The 22,803-nt window shown below is 41.4% G+C and overlaps 1 protein-coding gene and 2 long non-coding RNA genes across 4 annotated transcripts in view; 1 reads left to right on the forward strand and 2 right to left on the reverse strand.

Annotated features, from left to right (window-relative positions):
* TANGO6 (transport and golgi organization 6 homolog) overlaps positions 1-22,803 on the forward strand; it is a 255,119-nt gene that overhangs the window by 89,723 nt on the left and 142,593 nt on the right. For both annotated transcript variants that reach the window (XM_015126488.3, XM_015126489.3), the window contains exon 14: positions 1,197-1,254. In XM_015126488.3, coding sequence (XP_014981974.3) covers positions 1,197-1,254 — 58 coding nt within the window. The remainder of the gene's footprint in view (positions 1-1,196; positions 1,255-22,803) is intronic.
* Positions 5,096-21,976, reverse strand: LOC144337673 (uncharacterized). The gene is made up of 2 exons (XR_013411086.1): positions 21,847-21,976; positions 5,096-5,822 (listed from the first exon to the last, which is right to left on the reverse strand). It is a non-coding gene; the product is annotated as an uncharacterized LOC144337673 (long non-coding RNA).
* LOC144337683 (uncharacterized) lies at positions 12,155-14,004 on the reverse strand. Its single transcript, XR_013411097.1, has 2 exons — positions 13,434-14,004; positions 12,155-13,197 (listed from the first exon to the last, which is right to left on the reverse strand). It is a non-coding gene; the product is annotated as an uncharacterized LOC144337683 (long non-coding RNA).

Raw genomic sequence — 22,803 nt, forward strand, 5'->3', positions numbered from 1 at the left:
CAGCCTCCCATGTAGCTGGGATTACAGGTGCCCACCACCACACCCAGCTAATTTTTGTACTTTTAGTTGAGATGGGGTTTCACCATATTGGCCAGGCTGGTGTTGAACTCCTCACGTCAAGTGATTCACCCGCCTCTGCATCCCAAAGTGCTGGGATTACAGGTGTGAGCCACCACACCCAGCTTTAAAATATCCTTTTATACACCTGTTTGAAGGTGAATGCAATGAACGTCTTGGGATTTTGTTTTAGCTTTATTAAACCTTCTTCTGCTGTACATAATTGGTCACCAAGTCCTGTCAATTATTTTTTCCAAGAGGTCTTTCAAATGTGTCTTATCCTCTTTATTTCCATGGCCATTACCCTAAATTAAACTTCCCTTGCTTACTCCATAAAAGATTCCCTACCTTCTGGCTGTCTTCCTAACTGGGGTAAGTTTAGGCTCTCCCTACATACTTCAGATGTGGAGACCAGCAGCCTCAAGTTGATGTCAAGAATTACTGTGCCAGCGAAGAACACAGCATTATATATGGAGCAGACACTTCCGTCTTCCTTTCTCTGGCTCTCATGTTGGGGCCTAAACCTAACATATCATGTAGTATCTTCCAGATAAGCTGTACTCACTGCAGTTGATACCCCTGATAGGTTCCTAAATTGTAAGATATTTTGAGAGTAATTTGTTACTAATGTCAATTAAAGTGCTGAAATTTACAAGATTTTCAAAAATAAATTAGATTCAAAGTTATCTCAATAATAACATCTCTATCTCACTTGCACTTCCATATGCTTTGTGAGTGCAAGAGAAAAGGATCAAATTACAGCAAATGTGCCATCCCTTGCACATAACCCCAAACCTTGTCTCTTGTGTGTCACAGCCCATAGTCTGTCATGCCATATGTGAGAATGTTATTCACCATGGCTGTCATGGAAAAATGTTGAGGATTGTTCTTCCATTGCTTTCCAGGACTACTGCTGGAAGAATACAAGTATCTCCCCCAGTCTCTATCCTTTTTTTAACGGTTATAAAAATGAGACTTTAAGCATATATGCCATTTCCCCCACAAAACTCTGTCAGACGAGTTTCTAGCTAAGAAAAACAAGAAGCAAAGCATTTACTCCTTTGAGCTGCTGATAAGGGAACTCTTCAATCTTCCTTATTCTTTGTAAATCTTATCACTGCTGTATTTTGTGGTTCCAGATATTCTTGGAAAACATGGAACATGAAGACACTTTTGTATATCTATCTGCAATTCAGGGTAAGTCAGTCCTGGTTAAAGGACTTTGAGTCTGTGGACCAAAGACTGTGTCATGTTTATTTGCACAAAATCCCTAAAGTCCTAGGGCCATGAGACTACGGGTCATTTTATCCATCTTCCTGCCTCCTAGCTAGGACACTTTCAGTCATAATAATAATATTCCTGGAGGGTTTCCAAAGGGTCTCTATAGAGTTTCAGTGTCTCATAATGATGAGGAAGTTTTTATTAATGTTTATTTATTCTATAGATTAAATCGTATTTCCTCTAATTCAAGGAGGTAAAGAATGACTCATGCATGAATTCTTATCACATTAACCTTTTATGTTAGTCGGCTACTGTCTTTTCTTTTCTTTTTTTTTCTTTTTTTTTTTTGAGACAGAGTCTTGCTCTGTCTTCCAGGCTGAAGTGCGGTGGCGTGATCTTGGCTCACTGCAACCTCTGCCTCCCAGGTTCAAGTGATTCTCCTGCCTCAGCCTCCCAAGTAGCTAGGATTACAGGCACCCGCTACCACGCCCAGCTAATTTTTTATATTTTTAGTAGAGACAAGGTTTCACCATGTTAGTCAGGCTGGTCTCGAACTCCTGACCTCCAGTGATCCACCCACCTTGGCCTTCCAAAGTGCTGGGATTATAGGCATGAGCCACCACGCCCAGCCTCAACTCCTGTCTGTATGCACCTTTGCTCTCTCATGAAGCTAAAAGAACTCAGGAATTAAATATTTTCTCATCAAAACATTTTTTGCAGTAACTTTATTTCTCTTTTTATGATTCTTTGTTGTTCTCCACATCCCCTTTAACTTGTGGGCTCCAAATCTAGAGAGGATGTAGAGAATAAGGCACCCTTCCCAAAAGGTCCAGAAGCAGACATGGTGAGGTCAGACTTAACTCGGTTTCCCTTGGCTCCGTCAGTGAGATACAGTCGGCAGACCACCTGGGTGGGCCACCCCATTACCGTGCATTGGCAAATTACTTAATCCCTGTGGGCTTCAATTTTTTATCTGTGAAAAGGGGACTAAATAGGAATGTGAAATGGTACTGCCACTTTGGAAAACAGTCTGGCAGTTCCTCAAAAAGATGAACATAGAGTTACTACTTGGCCCAGCAATTCCACTCCCAGGAATATACCCGATAAATGAAAACATATGTCTACACAAAACCTTGTATGTGAATGTTCACAGCAGTATTATTCACAATAGCCAAGAGTGGAAATAGCTCAAACAGCCATCAGTTGATGAATGGATAAACGAAATGTGGTATATACATGCAATGGAATATTGTTGGCTATAAAAATGAAGGACTGATACATGCCACAATATGGATGAACCTTGAAAACATGGTAAGTGAAAGAAACTGGCCACAAAATACTGCATTTTATATTATTCCAGTTATTTGAAATGTCCAGAATAGGCAATTTTTTAGAGACAGAAAATAGATTAGTGCTGTCCTAGGGCTGGGGCAAACGAGAAATAGTTGAGGGTGATAGGTAAAGGATACAAGACTTCTTTTGGGGGTGATGAAAATGTTCCAAGATTCATTGTGGTGACAGTTTCACAACTCTGTTGAGTATGCTAGGAAACCATTGAGTTATACACTTTTTTTTTGAGATGGAGTCTTACTCTGTCGCCCAGGCTGGAGTGCAGTGGCGCAATCTCGGCTCACTGCAACTTCTGCCTCCCAGGTTCAAGCAATTCTTGTGTCTCAGCCACCTGAGTATAGGTGTCAGCCACCACGCCCAGCCGAGTTAGGAGCTTTAAATGGGTTAATTGTATGGTATGTGAGTTATATAGCTCAATTAAACTGTTATCAAAAAAATAAAATAATGTTTTGTTTTTTTTTTTTTTGAGATGGAGTTTCACTCTTGTTGCCCAGGCTGGAGTGCAATGGTGCAACCTCGGCTCACACAACCTCCGCCTCCGGGGTTCAAGTGATTCTCCTGCCTTAGCCTCCCAAGTAGCTGGGATTACAGGCGTGAGCCACCACACCTGGCTAATTTTATATTTTTAGTAGAGACGGGGGTTTCTCCATGTTGGTCAGGCTGGTCTTGAACGCCTGACCTCAGGTGATCCACCCACCTCGGCCTCTTAAAGTCCTGAGATTATAGGCAGGAGCCACCGCGCCTGGCCAAAATAAAATAAAATTTAGTAAAAGCGGAGAGGGCTAAAATTGTCAGCACCTAAGGAAATATGATGACTAAATGTAATGTGATAGATGGGATTCTGAAATAGAAAAAGAACACTAGGGCCAGGCGCAGTGGCTCACACCTGTAATCCTAGCACTTTGGGAGTCCAAAGCAAACAGATCACTTGAGGTCAGGAGTTTGCGACCAGCCTGGCCAACATGGTGAAACCCCATCTCTACAAAAAAACACCAAAAAAAGTTAACCAGGTGTGGTGGTGGACCCCTGTAATCCCAGCTACTTGGGAGGCTGAGGCACGAGAATTGCCTGAACCCAGGAGACCGAGGTTGCAGTGAGCCGAGATCACACCACTGCACTCCAACCTGGGCAACAGAGTGAGACTCTGTCTCAAAAAAAAGAAAAAAAAAAGGACATTAGGGGAAAACTAAGGAAATTTGAATAAATTATAAACTTCAGTTGATAATAAAGTGTCAACATTAGTTCATAAGATGACTATTCTATCATAAAATGTTTATTAATAAAAGGGGGTTTAATATTAGGATTAAATGAGTTAATTCCTTGCAACTGCTTGGCACACAGTGTTCAACATGTGTTAACTATTAATACTTTAGTGTTGTTATCATCATCAGAATCTTCACTATTACATCTACTGTTGGATGACTAGGTAATAATGTGGTGATCTCTGTAACTTCTCAGATCTGAAGCTTGAGTAGGCCGATTCTGTCAGTTATTGCTATTTCACTAACTACCCTGTGGCTCACACCTATAATCCCAGCACTTTGGGAGGCCGAGGTGGGTAGATCACCTGAGGTCAGGAGTTTGAGACCAGCCTGATCAACATGGCGAAACCCTGTCCCTACTAAAAATACAAAAATTAGCCAGGCATGGTGGTGTATGCCTGTAGTCCCAGTTACTTGGGAGGCTGAAGCAGAATTGTTTGAACCCAGGAGACAGGGGTTGCAGTAAGCTAAGATCGCACCACTGCACTCCAGCCTGGGCAGCAGAGCAAGACTTCTTCTCAGAAAACAACAACAACAACAACAAACTACCTTGACACTCAGTAACCTGAAACACCAATCATTTATTATCACTCATGCATCTGTAGACCCGCTGAAGTTTCAGCAGGGCTCAGCTGGGCGGCTGTCCCCTCGCTGCAGATCTCAGGCCAGCTGTGGTAGTTGTGCTTCATGTGTTCCTGATCATCCCTGAACCAGTGGCTTACCGGGGTTTGTTCTGCTCATGGTGAGAACCATGAAGTGTCAAAGAGAAACCATAAATTCCAGAGGCTCCTCAGGCCTGACTCGGAGCAGACATCCTATCATTCTGCCTTTTTCTGTTGGCTAAAGCAAGTCATGAGGCCCAACCCAAAAGTTGAGGGATAGAGAAATATATGCTATCCCTTTAGTGGGACACACTTTCAAGTCACATAGCAACGGGCATTGATGCAGTAACACCATTCTTCACGTTGATGTGTTCTGTTTACCTCCCAGAGGCAAGGTTGTCAGTGAGCACAAAGGTAACTGCAGGTTTTTACTGGCTAGTTCTTTCAGGGTATAATGTGGATATGATCTATACAGACTTAGTACTTGAAGCTTGAGAGAGCATGCAGAGGGGAAATCATATAGCGAAGAAGGCGTGAGCCTTGGAGTTTTGGAGTTCTGGAATTTCTTTTCTTAATTTTTTTTTTTTTTTTTTTTTTTTTTAGAGACAGAGTCTTGCTCTGTCACTCAGGGTGGAGTATAGTGGCATGATCATGGTTCATTGTTGCGTCTAACTCCGGGGCTCAAGCAATCCTACCACCTCTGCCTCCTGATTAACTGGAACTACAGATGTGTGCCAACACACATCAGGCTAATTTTTTAAAAAACATTTTGTAGAGATGGGGGTCTCACTATGTTGCCCAGGCTTAAACTCCTAAACTCAAACAATCCTCTTATTTCAGCCTCCCAAAGTGCTGGGATTACAGGCATGAGCCACTGTGCCCAGCCAAATTCTTTCTTTATTCAACAAACATATATTGTATATCTCCTATATACAAAACACTTTAGATTAACTGCAAGTTGTAATTAGGTTCAAAAGCAAAAAGAGAATTTTTCAAAGGAGACAAAATGACCACCCAAAGTGGTAAAAGACAACTAGGTGAGAATGAAAGCTCTAAGAGTAACAGGTTTCAAGAGAGAAAGTAATTACCGGCAGCTGAGAGGCCAAAGAGGGCAGGAATTGAGATAGACCTGGGGGTCCCGGAGATCACATGACCATAAGTTGTGCTTATGGAAGTCAGATAAATCAAAGAAGCAAGAACCTAAAGTGCTTATAATTCAGAAGTCTCAGAACACACGTCATCCTGTACTTTTCCGAAGAAACTGTACTACTGTCAAGGAGATGTTTCCATTGATTTTTTTTTTTTTTTTTTTTTGAGACTGAGTCTTGCTCTGCCGCCCAGGCTGGAGTGCAGTGGCCGGATCTCAGCTCACTGCAAGCTCCGCCTCCCGGGTTCACGCCATTCTCCTGCCTCAGCCTCCCGAGTAGCTGGGACTACAGGCGCCCGCCACCTCGCCCGGCTAGTTTTTTGTATATTTTAGTAGAGACGGGGTTTCACCATGTTAGCCAGGATGGTCTCGATCTCCTGACCTCGTGATCCGCCCGTCTCGGCCTCCCAAAGTGCTGGGATTACAGGCTTGAGCCACCGCGCCCGGCCTGATTTTTTTTTTTAAGACTGGATTTTTGGGAATGGGTGGCATGTCATTCTAATGTGGCCACCTTGCTGTTTGGAATAAGCATCTTAGTTGATTAACCCACTGAGCTCATTAGCCTCTAGGGCCTGCTATCAGAATCACAGCTGTTGGTGTTGTGTTTGTTTTTAGTAATTTTGATTGGTGTGCAAATCAGTTAGTAGCTAATTTGGTGATGAAGAACGTGAGGGGTAGAGGCGTAATTTCTGTTCTCAGCTTCCCAAGATGATGGACAAGTTTGAACTAATTGATGTTTTTGGTGCTTGTAATATGCACTTAAAAGCCAAGGCTTTAGGTGAGTTTCCCATTAAGAAAGAAAATAGCTGAATTTTCCCACCTGCATTGCCAATGTAGTTTGCCTGGGCCTGAAGCACTACAGGAACAAAGCCATTCTGGGCTCCCAGACAGACAAGACTAGCCCTCTTGTCCTGTAGTACAGGGTGGGAAGTGCCTGGTTGTGGTCTGAGTAGCATTCAGTTGTGGGGACTATGTATTTTTAAAGTTTTCCTTTTCTGAGCTGCCTAAATGGCTCCATGTGGAAATTATAGTATACTTTTTGCTTAATTTATTGATATTTTATATTTCTTTTATAAATTCTGACCAACTTTACAGTCTAGGTGGAGAGCAGAAGAGAATAAAATACAGCAATTCATTTAACAGCTATATATTGATTCCGGACTTAGAAATTTCTGCATCTATATTATCTATCACAGCAATCTGAGAACTAAATACCCTAGGAGTTAAATATAATTTTAGGAAAAACTGTGTGTATCTCTGTTTATTCTTACTGGGAAGCAGTGGTTGACTTAGTCATTCTAGCAGCTTCTCCCAGATACTCAATAACAGCTTCTTCAGAATTATGTATAAAGTCGCTGAGTTCCGGTTACCCTACAGAGTTTACAGATAGAGAACTTAATCTTACACAGACGAAGATAAATATCTCCCCTTTTGTATTCCTTGTATATTCTTTCTTCACTGTTTTTATCATCATTGTTATACAAGTAATACACTCTCAATGTTTTTAAAAAATTTCAACAAGAATGAAGTATATAAGGTGAAAGGCAGAAGCCTTTCTCTTTTCCATAATGGGAGTTAGAATATGTCCTTGAAGTCTGGGCTCAGTGACTGATGCCTGTAATCCCAACACTTTGGGAGGCTGAGGTGGCAGGATTGCTTGAGCCCAAGAGTTCGAGACCAGCCTAGGCAACATTGTGGGACCTTGTCTCCACACACACAAAAATAAAAATTAGCTAGGTGTGTTCGTGTGCACGTGTAGTCCCAACTATTTAGGAGGCTTAGGTGGGAGGATCACTTGAGCCCAGGAGGTTGAGGCTGCAGTGAGTCATGATTGCACCACTGCACTCCATCCTAGGTGACAGAGTGACACTTCATCTCAAAAAGAAAATAAAAAAAGGATACATCCTTGAGATTCCCATAGTGTACATTAGATGTTTGGGCATTTTTTCACATTTTAGTTTTGAAATGGATGTTCAATAATGAATATGATAAATAAGTGATATTTTTCAATAAGACATTATAGCCAGATTCTTTCTTTTTTTCTTTTTTTGAGACGAAATTTCTTTCTTGTTACCCAGGCTGGAGTGCAATGGTGCGATCTCGGCTCACTGCAACCTCCACCTCCTGGGTTCAAGCAATTCTCCTGCCCCAGCCTCCCAAGTAGCTGGGACTACAGGTGCCCACCACTATGTTCGGCTAATTTTTTTGTAATTTTAGTAAACACGAGGTTTCACCATGTTGGCCAGGTTGGTCTCAAACTTCTGACCTCAGGTGATCTGCCCGCCTCAGACTCCTGAAGTTCTGGGATTACAGGCGTGAGCCACCGTGCCCTGCCTATAGCCAGATTATTTCTATACTGTAGATCTGTTCATATGTCCTCTCAGTCACTTTCAATTATTTAAAGGGTATTTTGAAAGCAACAGATGCATTTTAGGGACCCAAGTGGTCCCTCTCAGTGTCAAAAGGATCTTTGGATAAAACTACCAGCCTTCTTTTAAAAGAAAAAAAAAAAAAAAAAAAACTGGGCTCTGGGCCAACCATGGGAGGTGAAAGCATGCCAGTGTGTAGAGTGAAGAGATCTAGCCATCTTGACGTGCCCAAACAAATCACACTAGCTCTTCCACCCTCTTCCTTTCAGTGAAGAGCTTTCGTTTCTGGCAAAAGAGCTGAGCAGAGGGAAGGCAAAAGCCCGGAAGGGGGAAGGTAGATACAAGATGAAATTGTTTTCACAGAGTTTCAAATTGAGCAGGATTACAAGTCTTAACTTGTCAGGAACTGAATCTCTATCTCATTCTCAGATTTCTACCTCAAATAAGTTGAGAAACCATTAACTGAAAATAATTCTGTCCCTTGAAGGATCATCTAATTGGACCTGGCATGGAAATTTGGAATGCAGTCCTGCGAAGTTTATCATCTCCATTTATGTCCTGGAAAAGGGAAGATTTCTTTTATATCCTGACCTGGTTTCTGTACCACTTAATTAACAAATAAGCATTCAGAGAAAGTCTCTCCTATATGCTCTCTCAGTAAGTTCTCTAAGTAGTTCTGGGAAGTAGACATTATCTCCATTTTTAAAACTTCTTATTTGAGATGTAATTTACATACCTAAAATTCACCCAATTAAAACGTGCAAGTCAATGGTTTCTAGTGTATTTAAAGAGTTGTGCAACCATCACCACTATCTAATTTTAAAACATTTTTAGCATTTCATACCCATCAAAAGTCACTTTCCCTTGCTCACTCCCCCCAACCCCTGGCAACCACTGATCTACTTTTTAATTTCTGGATTCGCATATGCTGGACATTTCATATAAATGGAATTATACAATATGCGATCTTTTTTGTCTGGCTCCTTTCACTTTAGCGTAAAGTTTTTGAGGTTTGAGGTTTCCTTTTTATGACTTCATTCGTTTTTATGACTGACTAATATTCCATGGTATTGCTTAGCCATGTTTGGTTTATCCGGCTCATTAATTGGTGGACAATTGGGTTGTTTCCACCTTTTGGCTATTATGATGAGATTGGGCACGTTCAGGGTGCTATTCCCGTAGACTTGGCTATTATGAATAGTGTTGTTAGGAACATTTGTGTACAAGTTTTTGTGTGAACATATGCTTTCATTTCCCCTGGGTATATACATATACCTAGGAGTGGAATTGCTGGGTCATATAGTAAACCTATGTTTAGCCTTTTGAGGAGCTGCTGAACTATTTTCCAAAGCAGATATACCATTTTACCTCCTTACCAGCAATGTATGAGTGTTCCGATTTTTCCACAGCTTTGCCAATACTTGTTATGGTCTGTTTTTTTGGTCAAAGCTGTCGAGGTAAAATAAAATATAAAGGTGAATCTCTATATTTAAAACATTTTATTTGAGAAGCAGGAATTGTAATTTGGTGCATACACGTGGACCTAGTGGTCTTCCATATGTCTGAAGAACACTGAGAAGGTTGGCGGTTTTGTAAACAGAAGAATTGTTACATATCGTTCTGGAGAAAGATCATTGGGACTAGTAAAGTTTTGGAGATCTGGCAAGCTCTGATTAATGAGTGCCAGCAGTGGGTAAAATAAGTCTTAGAGTCACAGTAGGTTTGTTTCAGTAGCGATTCGATAAAACTGGCTTTAGGCTACAACAGGCAGTTTCAAAAGCCAGGCCTGCAGGGAATTATATTTTTGCAGCAATGTTATGTGCCCTGTGTTTTTTTTCCCCTGGTCTCTCAACTCCATTTTAGTTGGATATGACAGGCATGACCCAATTCTTATGATCCACTCTCACATTTTCCCCTTTTGATTGAGATCTCTTTTTAAAAGCCTTGCCAATTAACTACTTATAAGTTAGCTTAGTTGTCCCTTGGAGCTAGGATGGACCTATTCTGGTTATCTCTGTCCCACATCAGCGGGGAAGTATGGGGGCTTATGTCAGGGACCTGGGGCCACATTTGAGTAGCAGAGTCCAGAAGAAAGAGTGTTCCTAGGGTACATTGTTCTAGAGTCAATTATCAAGTTCTATCTTAACAGTTCTATAAGCATTAGCAATCATCTCGGAGGACTGGGTTAACATTATTTTGTTGGGAGAGCTGGCATTATAAAGATTAAACAATCAGTAAGAGCAAAGCTGGCCAGTCATGGTGGCTCACACCTGTAACCCCAACACTTTGGGAGGCTGAGGCAGGAGGGTCTCTTGAGCCCAGGAGGTCAAGGCTGCAGTGAGTTATGATCATACCACTGCATTCCAGCCTGGGTGACAGAATGAGACCCTGTCTCAAAAAACAAACAAACAACAACAACAAAAAGTAACAACAACAACAACAAAAAAGCTTAAAAGTTATAATATAAAAAATACAACAATATAATAAATTTAGTTTGTAAAATGCTTTTGAACTAAGAGTCCAAGACTAAGGGCAGCAAACTAAACAAATTAAAAGACCATAGTGGTTAGCCAGGCGTGGTGGCGGGCGCCTGTAATCCCAGCTACTCGGGAGGCTAAGGTAGGAGAATCGCTTGAACAGGAGGCGGAAGTTGCAGTGAGCCAAGATAGCACCATTGCACTCCAGCCTGGGAGACAAGAGTAAGACTTCGTCTCAAAAACAAAAACAAAAACCATAGTGGAAACTGGGTGAGACCTGTAGTTGTCATTAAGTAGTATGTTGTTATGACTTGCTTGAATTAAACAGAAAATTGCCAACTTTAGAAAAGGGACCACCAGCAAATTTGAACAGTAAGTTGTGTAAGGGATAGTTTTCCACTAGGTGGACTAAAAGGATTTTTTTTTTTCTTTTTTTTTTTTGCCATAAAGCGTGGATATTTTATTCTAGGAAACGGAAAAAACAAAACAAAACAGGGAACACATTTTTCCACATACCATTCCAATTTAACTGACATTAATTCAGAAAAGCTAGAGCAGATATGCATGCACATATGTGTAAATATGTATATGTATATACACACACGTACATATTTTCGGATTTTAATTTCATTGGTGTTCATATCTTGATTACATGATTTTTAAAATAATTATTTGCAACTTCACACATCTCATAGTTGTCTATGCAGTCTCTCTTTGCAGTCTGCTTCAGTTTCTAGTGTGTTGTACATATCTACATCTCCTGGGTGGGACTGCCTATGATTCATGAGCTTGAGGTCAGGCATAAACTGTGTAGCACCTGAGCTGGATTCTGATTTAGTCTGACTACAGGGATTTTTAAAAATATATAATTAATTTCCCTTCTTCCCTCCATTCCTCCCTTCCTTCCTTCTTTGCTTCCTTCTTTCTTTCCTTTGTTTCCTTTTCTCTCTCCCTTCCTTCCTTCCTTCCTTCCTTCCTTCTTTTTCTTCTTTCTTTTCTTTCTTTCCTTTCTTTTTCTTTTCTTTTCTTTCTTTCTTCTCTTCTCTTTTCGTTTTTCTTTTCTTTTCTTGACAAGGTCTCACTGTGTCGCCAAGGCTGGTCTCAAACTCCTGGGCTCAAACTACCCCCCACGTCAGCCTCCCAAAGTGTTGGGATTACAGACATGAGCCACCACGCCTAATCCTAAAAGGATTTTTTAGGTCAGGTTTTGTCAGGTTATCACTAACAGTTATTGACTGTGAAATTTTCATTACAGCATCTTATCAAATGAAAAGAGGAGCATTAAGGGAAGTAAAGGTCTCATGATGATGTGGAGTTTTGTTTTGACATCTTAGGAAAAGCTGTTTGCAGCCTGGACAATGTCCACTTCTCATCCTGGTTTGTAGTTTGAATGTCACTGGTTAGGGCACTGGACCATTTGGTGAACTTTCTATGTGGCCTATACATCAAGCCAACAGGCACAAAACTTGTTTATAAAAATTTCTCAAGTTTTAGTTTATAGGGCTTTAGGAACAGAGCAATTCCCGTTTTAGTAATTTTATGGAAGAAACTTGGATTGTAGGAACTTGGGAGATTTTAGGACCTAGACTACTCAAAAATAGATAACAATAACTTGAAAACAATGTACAGAGTTATATTCTAATAATAGGTATATTATAGCTTTCTTTTGGGAACATAATTTATTTTTTACATTGAAAAGTAAAATATTTCCTATTGAAATATAGGAATCTCACATTTAAATGATCTTGCAGCTAGGAAGCCAAACCAAGGCAGACTTTACATTTATTTATAGACCTAAAGTTTCTGGGCCTGCCAGAAAGTGACAGTTTTATTTACTTACTATAAGGCTGGGAACCCTTGAAGTCAGGCATTTTATGTGTATTTTTAAATATGACATTTTAGTCAAAGCCTTGGTAATATAACTAACATTTAAGAACAGAATTTTATTGGGTTTATGTAAATAACCATATTGTCCTAAGAATATTTAGAAATAGTTTTTGAATTTTGGAGGGATTAAGTAAGGAAAAGAAAAAACATGTTTTTATCTTTGTTTACAAAAGTACACTTTATCAACTTGTTGGAAATGATACATAACTTAGAAAAATTTTTTTAAAGGGGGAAACAAAATATTTGCATAAAGTAACAATGTTTTAAATAAAAGTCATAAAACATTATTTACTTAATCTCATAATTAACTCCTGTTTGATCTCTATTAGTAGTTTTATGAATCTATCACTTTTTTTTTTTTATTAGAGTCTTAGAAATTTGTATTGAGTCTGTTGATTTTAAAGTTATCAGAGCTGGTCATGGTGGCTCAAACCTGTAATCCCAGCACGTTGGGAGGCCGAGGTGGGTGGATCACTTGCGGTCAGGAGTTCAAGACAGCCTGGCCAATATGGTGAAAACCCCATCTCTTCCAAAAAATACAAAAATTAGCCAGGCATGGTGGTGCATTCCTGTAGTCCAAACTACTCGGGAAGCTGAGGTGGGAGAAGCACTTGAACCTGGGAGGTGGAAGCTGCAGTGAGCCAAGATTGCACCACTGCACTCCAGCCTGGGTGACAGAGCAAGACTGTCTCTGAGGGTGGGGGGGAAAAAGACAGCTTAGGTTTGATTTTGGGGAAGTTTCTCAAAGATGTTAAAATGCTGAAAACATTTGATGAAAACAGAATTACAGTTGGGCATAGTGGCATGTGCCTGTAGTTCCAGCCACTTGGGAGGCTGAAGTGGGAGGATTTCTTGAGCCCAGGAGTTTGAGGCCAACCTGGGCAACATAGGAAGAACCCCCTGCCCCGCCATCTCTTAGAAAGAAAGGGGAAAAAAAAAAAACCCCAGAATTACAGGTTATTGTAAAATTATAGCCATTTATTTAACCAGTGTGATAATCAAAAGACTTTAAAAGTAATGTAGAGGCCGGGCGCGGTGGCTCAAGCCTGTAATCCCAGCACTTTGGGAGGCTGAAACGGGTGGATCACGAGGTCAGGAGATCGAGACCATCCTGGCTAACACGGTGAAACCCCGTCTCTACTAAAAATACAAAAAATTAGCCAGGCATGGTGGTGGGTGTCTATAGTCCCAGCTACTTGAGAGACTGAGGCAGGAGAATGGTGTGAACCCGGGAGGCAGAGCTTGCAGTGAGGTGAGATCCGGTCACTGCACTCCAGCCTGGGTGACAGAGCGAGACTCCGTCTCCAAAAAAAAAAAAAAGTAATGTAGAGCCGGGCACAGTGGTTCACACCTGTAATCCCAGCACTTTGAGAGGCCGAGGCAGGTGGATCACCTGACGTAAGGAGTTCGAGACCAGCCTGGCCAACATGGCGAAACCCCATCTCTACTAAAAATTCAAAAGTTAGCCAGACGTGGTAGCAGGTTCCTGTAATGCTAGCTACTTGGGAAGCTGAGTCAGGAGAATCTCTTGAACCCAGGAGGCGGAGGTTGCAGTGAGCCGAGATCATGCGACTGCACTCCATTCTGGGCGACAAGAGCAACACTCCATCTCAAAAAAAAAATAAAAAAAGTTACATGGTTGTTAAAACCTTAACCCTTTTAAAGCTCAGTTTTTTTAAAGTCATCAAAAACATAATAAAGGCAATGCAGAAAATCATCATAGTAAAATGTAAAGTCTTTTTCTTTACCAAAAAGATAAAGAAAAACCTCTTACAGTGTGATTGTTTTTTCTAAAGGGAACCTCATTTAGATAACCTGGAAGTCAAAGCTGGTGAAAAGATTATTTGAATTTAATCTGACATAGGAAGAATGGGTCTAGGTTATAAGAGTAACAATTTAGATGCATCAAGGAAAGTGAGGAATACAGAATCAAATTATATTGGAGGAAAACATTGCTTTTTTAGGCCATTAAAATAAACGTTTTAGTGTCAGGCCATAACGGCAGAGTTAGAACTGGAGAAAAAGTTCAGGAGCTGATGACAAAGTTGAAGGAGAGCGTTATCATCTCAGGACTTTTTAAGGGGAGAAAATGCTAAATGCAGTGATGTATGACCTATGAATTCCATATAGCAAGATACTGCAGAAGTTGAGCCTCTGAAATATGAATCTGAGAAATTTTATTTTATTTCATTTATTTAATTTTTTTTTTTTTTTTTTTTTTGAGACAGGGTCTGACCCTGACACCCAGGCTGGAGTGCAGTGGCATAATGTCAGCTCACTGGAACCTCCACCTCCTGGAGTGCAAGCAGTCCTCCCACCTTAGCCTCCCGAGTAGCTGGGACTACGGGCATATGCCACCACACCCAGCTAATTTTTGTGTTTTTTGTAGAGACAGGGTTTTGCCATGTTGCCCAGACTGGTTTCAAACTCCTGGGCTCAAGCAATCAGCCTGCCTTGGTCTCCCAAAGTGCTGGGATTACAGGTTAAGCCACTATGCCCGGCCTTATTTATATTTATATTCTTATTTTTTTTATTCCTTTTTTTTCTTTTTGTTCTTTATTTTATTTTTATTATTATTTTTATTTTTTGAGACAGGGTCTCACTTTGTCACCCAGGCTGGAGTGCAGTGGCATGATCAAAGCTCACTGCAACCTGAATCTGAGAATTTTTTTTTTTTTGAGATAGAGTCTCACTCTGTCACCCAGGCTGGAGTGCAGTGGCGCAATCTCAGCTCACTGCAAGCTCTGCCTTCCAGGTTCACACCATTCTCCTGCCTCAGCCTCCCGAGTAGCTGGGACTACAGGCCCCCGCCACCACGCCCAGCTAATTTTTTGTATTTTTTAGTACAGACAGGGTTTCACCATGTTAGCCAGGATGGTCTCAATCTCCTGACCTCGTGATCCACCTTCCTCAGCCTCCCAAAGTGCTGGGATTACAGGTGTGAGCCACCGTGCCTGGCCAAGAGATTTTTTTTTTTTTTAACAGTGTCTGTAAAGTATTGTCTTGGTCTCAATTTTTTGCCCTTGAAGATAAGAATCTCCTCATTCCTTTTAGTATAGGAAGGGGTCTTTTATATGAGAATTTTATTTTTCGCTTTTAAGAAACAGCATGAAGGTCAAAATAATATTTTAAAAAATATCTGCTAGTTTGTACATGTTTTTTACTTAAGTAGTCAGTATGCCAGCCTCGCTGAGGAGTTTTGGAAAAAGAGAGTTAGCTTAGAGCAAGAAAGAAGGAATTCTAAGAAGGGGAGGGGCAAGCTCCAAAGCAGAGAGTCTCAACTAACTTTGAGATAGTATTTTATAGCTAGTCAGTCTTTGAGTCTGGGTTGGATTTTGTTTTTTTAGCCTCAAGATATCCCTTGAGATATAAGTCTTATTTGGAATGTATGATTTTATTGCCATGGTCTTTTAGTTTAGTTTTAAGAACAACAGACTGCATGATCCCTATAATGTTTGAACATGTTACCAGCTGGAATCTCAAAATATATCTTGGCATGCCTTTGAACTTTGAGAGCCCATTTGTAATTAAACTTATCTAGGTGACTCGGTTTAATGTTGAATATACAAAAGCCAATTAAATGCAAGTGTTGAATATGCAAAAGCCAAATAAACGCAACTGCTGATGGAAAATAAAGCATGTATTTACCAAGAGGATGATAAGCTGCCTTTCCCAACTGAAGTGAAAAGGAAAAATCCTTTCACCCAGGCCTCAACCTGGAGGAAAAATATCTCTTCACTCAGACCTCACAGCTGAGGTCTGCCAGGAGGAAAAGAATCCTCCCCAACAGGAGATCTCCCAACCAGAGAGAGACCTCCCTCCAAACAAGAGGAGGAAAGACCCTTCTCTAACCAAATCCCAAACAAAACAGAACTTTACCCAAATCAGGAGTGCCATCCAGGAGACTCACTAGGGAACACCTAGGTGACTCGTGAAAGAGAGGATGCTCAAAGGCCTTCCATGTGAGTACTTTATGTCATAGTTCTAAGGGCCGATGATTTTTCCCAAGGTGAGTCAGCTTTGGAATCCCACTTCTGACACCAAGTATGTCAAAATCAAATAAAATATAAGGACAAATCTCTAAATTTAAAACATTTTTGCAGAAGCAAGAATTGCAGTACAGGGTATACACAGACAGGGTGGTCTTCCATATGTCTGAAGAACAAAGAGAAGTTTAGAGGTTTGGCCAGGCACAGTGGCTCACGCCTGAGGCAGGCGGATCACTTGAGTTCAGGAGTTCGAGACCAACCTGGCTAACATGGTAAACCCCATCTCTACTAAAAATACAAAAATTAGCCCGGTGTAGTGGTACACACCTGTAATCCCAGCTACTCTGGAGGCAGGAGAATCACTTGAACCCAGGAGGTAGAGGTTGCAGTGAGCCGAGATCAGGCCACTGCACTCCAGCCTAGGTGATAGGGCGAGACTCTGTCTCAAAAAAAAAAAAAAAAAAAGAGGAAGAAGTTTGGAGATTTTATAAAAAGGAGAAATGTAACATATTGTTCTGGAAAGAAAGTTCATTGGCACCTAGTAAAGTTTTGGGCAGCTGACAAGCTCTGAGGAGTGACAGTGGTGGGTAAAACTAGTCTTTGAGTTGCAGCAAGTTTGTTTTAGTAGCTATGAGATAAAACTGGTTTTAGGTTACTTTTTTAAATTTCTTTTTTCTTTTTATTTTTTATTTCTTGGTTTTAGGTCACAGTAGGCAGTTTCAGCAGCCAGGCTTGTAGAGAATCATACTTTTGGAGCAATGTTATGTGCACTGCACGCTTTGTTTCCCTGGCCTCTCAACTCTTAGTTGGGTATGACAAGAATGACTGAATTTGTATGTTCAGCTTTCACATAGCCACCCTAATGGGTGTGAAGTGGTATCTCATTGTGATTTGATTTGTACTTCTCTCATGACTGGTGATGTTTAGGGTCTTTTTTTGAGTTCATTGCCCATTTGTAAGTCTTCATTAGAGAAGTGTCTATTCAGATCCTTTGCCTTTTTTTTTTTTTTTTTTTTTTTTTTTTTTGATATGGAGTCTCATCTGTTGCCCAGGCTGGAGTGCAGCAGCATGATCTTGGCTCACTGCAACCTCCACCTCCCAGGTTCAAGCGATTCTCCTGCCCCAGCCTCCTGAGTAGCTGCGATTACAGATGCCTATCACCATGCCCAGTTAATTTTTGTATTTTTAGTACAAACAGGGTTTTCCCTGTTGGCCAGGCTGGTCTCGAACTCCTGACCTCAGATGATCCCCCCAACCTTGGCCTCCCAAAATGCTAGGACGTGAGCCACCACGTCCAGCCTCTTTGCCCATTTTTAATTTTATTTTCCTTTTTATCATTGAGCTATAATAGTTCTTTATATATTCTGGAGAAAAGTCCTTTATCAGATACATGATTTGCAGGTGTTTTCTGCCATCCCGTGGATTGCCTTTTCTCTTACATAATGGTGTCATTTGAAACACAGAAGTTTTTACTTTTGATGAAGTCTAATTTCTCTTTCTTCTTTTTTTTTTTCTTGGGTGTTGCTCTCACCCAAGTTGGTGTGTAGTGGTTTGATCTTGGCTCACTACAGCCTTGACCTCCCACCTCAGCCTCCCAAGTAACAAGTAGCCAGGACTACAGGTGCACACCACCATGCCCAGCTAATTTTTGTATTTCGTGTAGAGACAAGATTTTGCCATGTTGCCCAGTCTGGTCTCGAACTCCTGGGGTCAAGTAATCTGCCTGCATCAGCCTTCCAAAATGCTGAGATTACAGGTGTAAGCCACTGCACCCCGCCTAATTTCTCTTTCATTGCTTGCACTTTTTATATCATTTCTAACAAATCATTGCCTAGCCCAAGATAATGAAGATTTATTTCTGTGTTTACTTCCAAAAGTTGTACAGATTTTACTCTTACATTTAGGTCTGTGATCCATTTTGGGATAATTTTTGGTTGTGATGTGAGATATCCCCATTTTATAGGTGAAAATTCTGAGGCCTACGTGAGTTAAGTTCCTTTTTCAAGATTACACAGCAAATAATTTGAACCATGTTCTTGGCCTCTTAATCTTAATCTTAACCTTATTTCCCCCCCAGTATACTAGATTACTTCTCTGGAACTTTCAAATGATGATAGAAATTGGTGATGTTGTTGTATCTTTAAAATTTAAAGGCCAGGCGCAGTGGCTCATGCTTGTAATCCCAGCACTTTGGGAGGCCGAGGCGGGCAGATCACAAGGTCAAGAGATCAAGACCATCCTGGCCAACCATGGCCAACATGGTGAAACCCTGTCTCTACTAAAATTACAAAAATTAGCCAGGCATGGTGGCATGTGCCTGTAATCCCAGCTACTCGGGAAGCTGAAGCAAGAGAATTGCTTGAACCAGGGAGTCAGAGGTTGTGGTAAGCCAAGATTGTGCCACTGCACTCCAGCCTGGAGACAGAGTGAGACTCCATAAAAAAAAAAAAAAAAGATAAAATAAAATAAAAAGATGTATTATGATTGTCAATAATATTTATTAAAATTAAATAATGCTAAGCCAGGCGCGGTGGCTCACGCCTGTAATCCCAGCGCTTTGGGAGACTGAGGCAGGTGGATCACAATGTCAGGAGATCAAGACCATCCTGGCTAACACAGTGAAACCCCATCTCCACTAAAAAAAAATACAAAAAATTAGCCAGGTGTGGTGGCAGGCGCCTGTAGTCCCAGCTACTTCGGAGGCTGAGGCAGGAGAATGGCGTGAACCTGGGAGGCGGAGCTTGCAGTGAGCTGAGATCACACCACTGCACTCCAGACTGGGAGACAGAGCGAGACTCCGTCTCAAAAAAAAAAATTAAATAATGCTTAATTATCTAGAAAGCTTTGATTCTGTCAACAAGCGTGAAATATAATAAGACTAGATATTATAACCTATCTTTTTTATATATATATGTATATGATGCCTCCTTTCCCTCTCCCAAGCCAGAGATTGCATTTCAAAGCCCACAACACTTGAGTTTTACACTAGCTTCATTTTTGGAATATCTGTCCAGTGGTTTCCTCCATCAATCAAAGATTGATACATGCAAATTTGCATCAGAATATTTAACAGTTTAGTACTCATATGTAAGTAAAAGATGAACTGGCTACTTCACTGTTAGCTATTTTCACTTTCCAAGATTGCCTTGGATGTAAAGAGAAATGACAGTAAGTACTTATTGTCATTTATTATGACAAGTTAGCATTTATTGACTATCTATGTGCTAATCACAGTGACTGTGCAAGTTACGAATTATTCTCCCCATTTTACAGTTGAGGGAACTGAGGCTTAAGGATGTTAAGTAACTGGCCCAAAGTGATTCAGATACCTCATGACAACATCAAGATTTGGATTTGTGCCTCTGGCTCTGAAGTCTACATTTTTGCCACAGGGAAAAATAATCAATCGTAGTGCACTCATTCTTTCTGTTCCCAAGATGGAAGGGCTGAGTTTCCTAGGGGTCTTAAGTATAGGAGAACCAGGCCTACCTTTGGAAGATTGTTTCACTACATATCAACCCTGTTTATAACTTAACAATATGCTGACCTCATGCTTGGTTTTTGTTTTATTTTTGCTAACTTGGCAATGTGTCGAGAGTTAATTTTTAAGCAATCTCTGTGTGTATCTTTGAAACTCATCTTTCACGTGGACTGTGAGTATGTATTACCTCACACACTGCCCACCCCTCTTCCTGCGGACAATCATTAGTGTTTCAGCATTGAGAGTATCAGCATTGTTTTTTGTTTTTTTTGTTTTTTTTTTGAGACGGAGTCTTGCTCTGTCGCCCAGGCTGGGGTGCAGTGGCCGGATCTCAGCTCACTGCAAGCTCCACCTCCCGGGTTTACGCCATTCTCCTGCCTCAGCCTCCCGAGTAGCTGGGACTACAGGTACCCACCACCTCGCCCGGCTAGTTTTTTTTTTTTTTTGTATTTTTTAGTAGAGATGGGGTTTCACCGTGTTAGCCAGGATGGTCTCGATCTCCTGACCTCGTGATCCACCCGTCTCGGCCTCCCAAAGTGCTGGGATTACAGGCTTGAGCCACCGCGCCCGGCCTCAGCATTGTTTTAGGAGCATTAGGAAAGAGGTTTCAGAAATCAATCCTGGGTGGCCAGGTGCGGTGGCTCACGTCTGTAATCCCAGCACTTTGGGAGGCCAAGGTGGGCGGATCACCTGAGGTCGGGAGTTCAAGACCAGCCTGACCAACATGGAGAAACCCCGTCTCTACTAAATATACAAAATTAGCCAGGTGTGGTGGCGCATGCCTGTAATCCCAGCTACTTGGGAGGCTGAGGCAGGAGAATCACTTGAACCTGGGAGGGGCAGGTTGTGGTAAGCCGAGATCGAGCCATCGCACTCTAGTGTGGGCAACAAGAGTGAAACTCCGTCTCAAAAAAAAAAAAAAAGAGAGAAAGAAAGAAACCTTGGGATTTATCCAGTTTACTGAGAGCGTGAATTAAGTAAGCACATAGCTTTCTGTATAGAACTTTTGATATCTGTTGTATTTCTGGTGCCAATAAATGGCATTTAAAAATAGCTTATTTTGGCCAGGTACGGTGGCTCACACCTGTAATCCCAGCACTTTGGGAGACCGAGGCAGGCAGATCACTAGAGGTCAGGAGTTTCAGACCAGCCTGGCCAACGTGGTGAAACTTTGTCTCTTCTAAAAAGACAAAAATTAGCTGGACCTGATTGTCAGTGCCTGTAATCCCAGTTACTTGGGACACTGAGGCAGGAGAATCGCTTGAACCTGGGAAGCGGAGGTTGCAGTGAGCCAAGATTGCACCACTGCACTCTAGCTTGGGAGACGAGTGAACCTCTGTCTCAAAGGAAAAAAAAAAAAGCTTACTTTAAAATAATACAAATTATGAGGATGTGAAGAAACTGGAACCCTCCTATGTTGCCGGTAGAAATGTAAAATGGTACTGTTGCTTTGAAAAATAGTCTGGCCATTTTCAAAAGGTTAAACATGGTTATCATGTGACCTATCAGTTCCACTCCTAGGTATATACCCATGAGAAATGAAAACATATGTCCACATAAAAGTTTATATTTATATATAGAGAGGCATTACTTATAATAGCTGAAAAATTGAAACAACATAAATATTAATATCTATCACCTGAGGAATAGATTCATAACATCTGATATATGTACACAGTGGAATATTATTTGGCAATAAAAAGGAATGAAGTATTGATTCATACTGCAACATAGATGAATTTGAAAATATGGTAAGGGAGGCCAGATGCGGTGGCTCACGCCTGTAATCCCAGCACTTTGGGAGGCCGAGGAAGGTGGATCACAATGTCAGGAGATCGAGACCATCCTGGCTAACACGGTGAAACCCTGTCTCTACTAAAAATACAAAAAAAATTAGCCAGGCGTGATGGCAGGTGCCTTTAGTCCCAGCTATTTGGGAGGTTGAGGCAGGAGAATGGCGTGAACCCGGGAGGCAGAGCTTGCAGTGAGCCGAGATTGCACCACTGCACTCCAGCCTGGGTGATAGAGCGAGACTCCGTCTCAAAAAATATATATATATATGGTAAGGAAAAGAAGCCAGACACAACAGGCCATGTATTGTATGATCCCTATATGTATGAAATACCCAACACAGACAAATGTATAAATTCAGAAAGTAGAGTAATAGTTGTCAGAGGATGCAGGGGATGGAGGAATGGGGAGTGACTGATAATGGATATGAGGTTTCTCTGTGAGGAGATGAAAATGTTTTGGAATTAGATAGTGGTGATTATTGTACAACCTGGTAAATATACTAAAACTAACTGAATTGTACACTTAAAAAAATTAAAGGCCACGTGTGGTGGCTCATGCCTATAATCCCAACACTTTGGGAGGCCGAGGCAAGTGGATCACCTGAGGTCAGGAGTTCGAAACCAGCCTGGTCCTACATGGTGAAACTCCATCTCTACTAAAAATACAAAATTAGCTGGGCATAGTAGTGGGTTTCTATAATCCCAGCTACTCGGGAGGCTGAGGCAGGAGAATCGCTTGAACCTGGGAAGTGGAGGTTGCAGTGAGCTGAGATCGCGCCACTGCACTCCAGCCTGGGTGACAGAACGAGACTGTCTCAAAAAAAAATTTAGGACGGGTGTGGTGGCTCGCACCTATAGTCCCAGCACTTTGGGAGGCTGAGGTGGGTGGATCATGAGTTCAGGAGTTCGAGACCAGCCTGGCCAACATGGTGAAACCCCATCTCTACTAAAAATACTAAAATTAGCCAGGTGTGGTGGTGGGCATCTGTAATCCCAGCTGTTCAGGAGGCTGAGGCAGGAGAATCGCTTGAGCCTGGGAGGTGGGGGTTGCAGTGAGCCGAGATGGCGCCATTGCACTCCAGCCTGGGCAACAGAACTAGACTCTGTCTCAAAAAAATAAATAAATAAATAATAAAAAAAAGTAAAAAATAACTTTAAAAACTCAGAA

Source organism: Macaca mulatta, chromosome 20, assembly GCF_049350105.2.
Source record: "Macaca mulatta isolate MMU2019108-1 chromosome 20, T2T-MMU8v2.0, whole genome shotgun sequence".
Classification (NCBI taxonomy): domain Eukaryota; kingdom Metazoa; phylum Chordata; class Mammalia; order Primates; family Cercopithecidae; genus Macaca; species Macaca mulatta.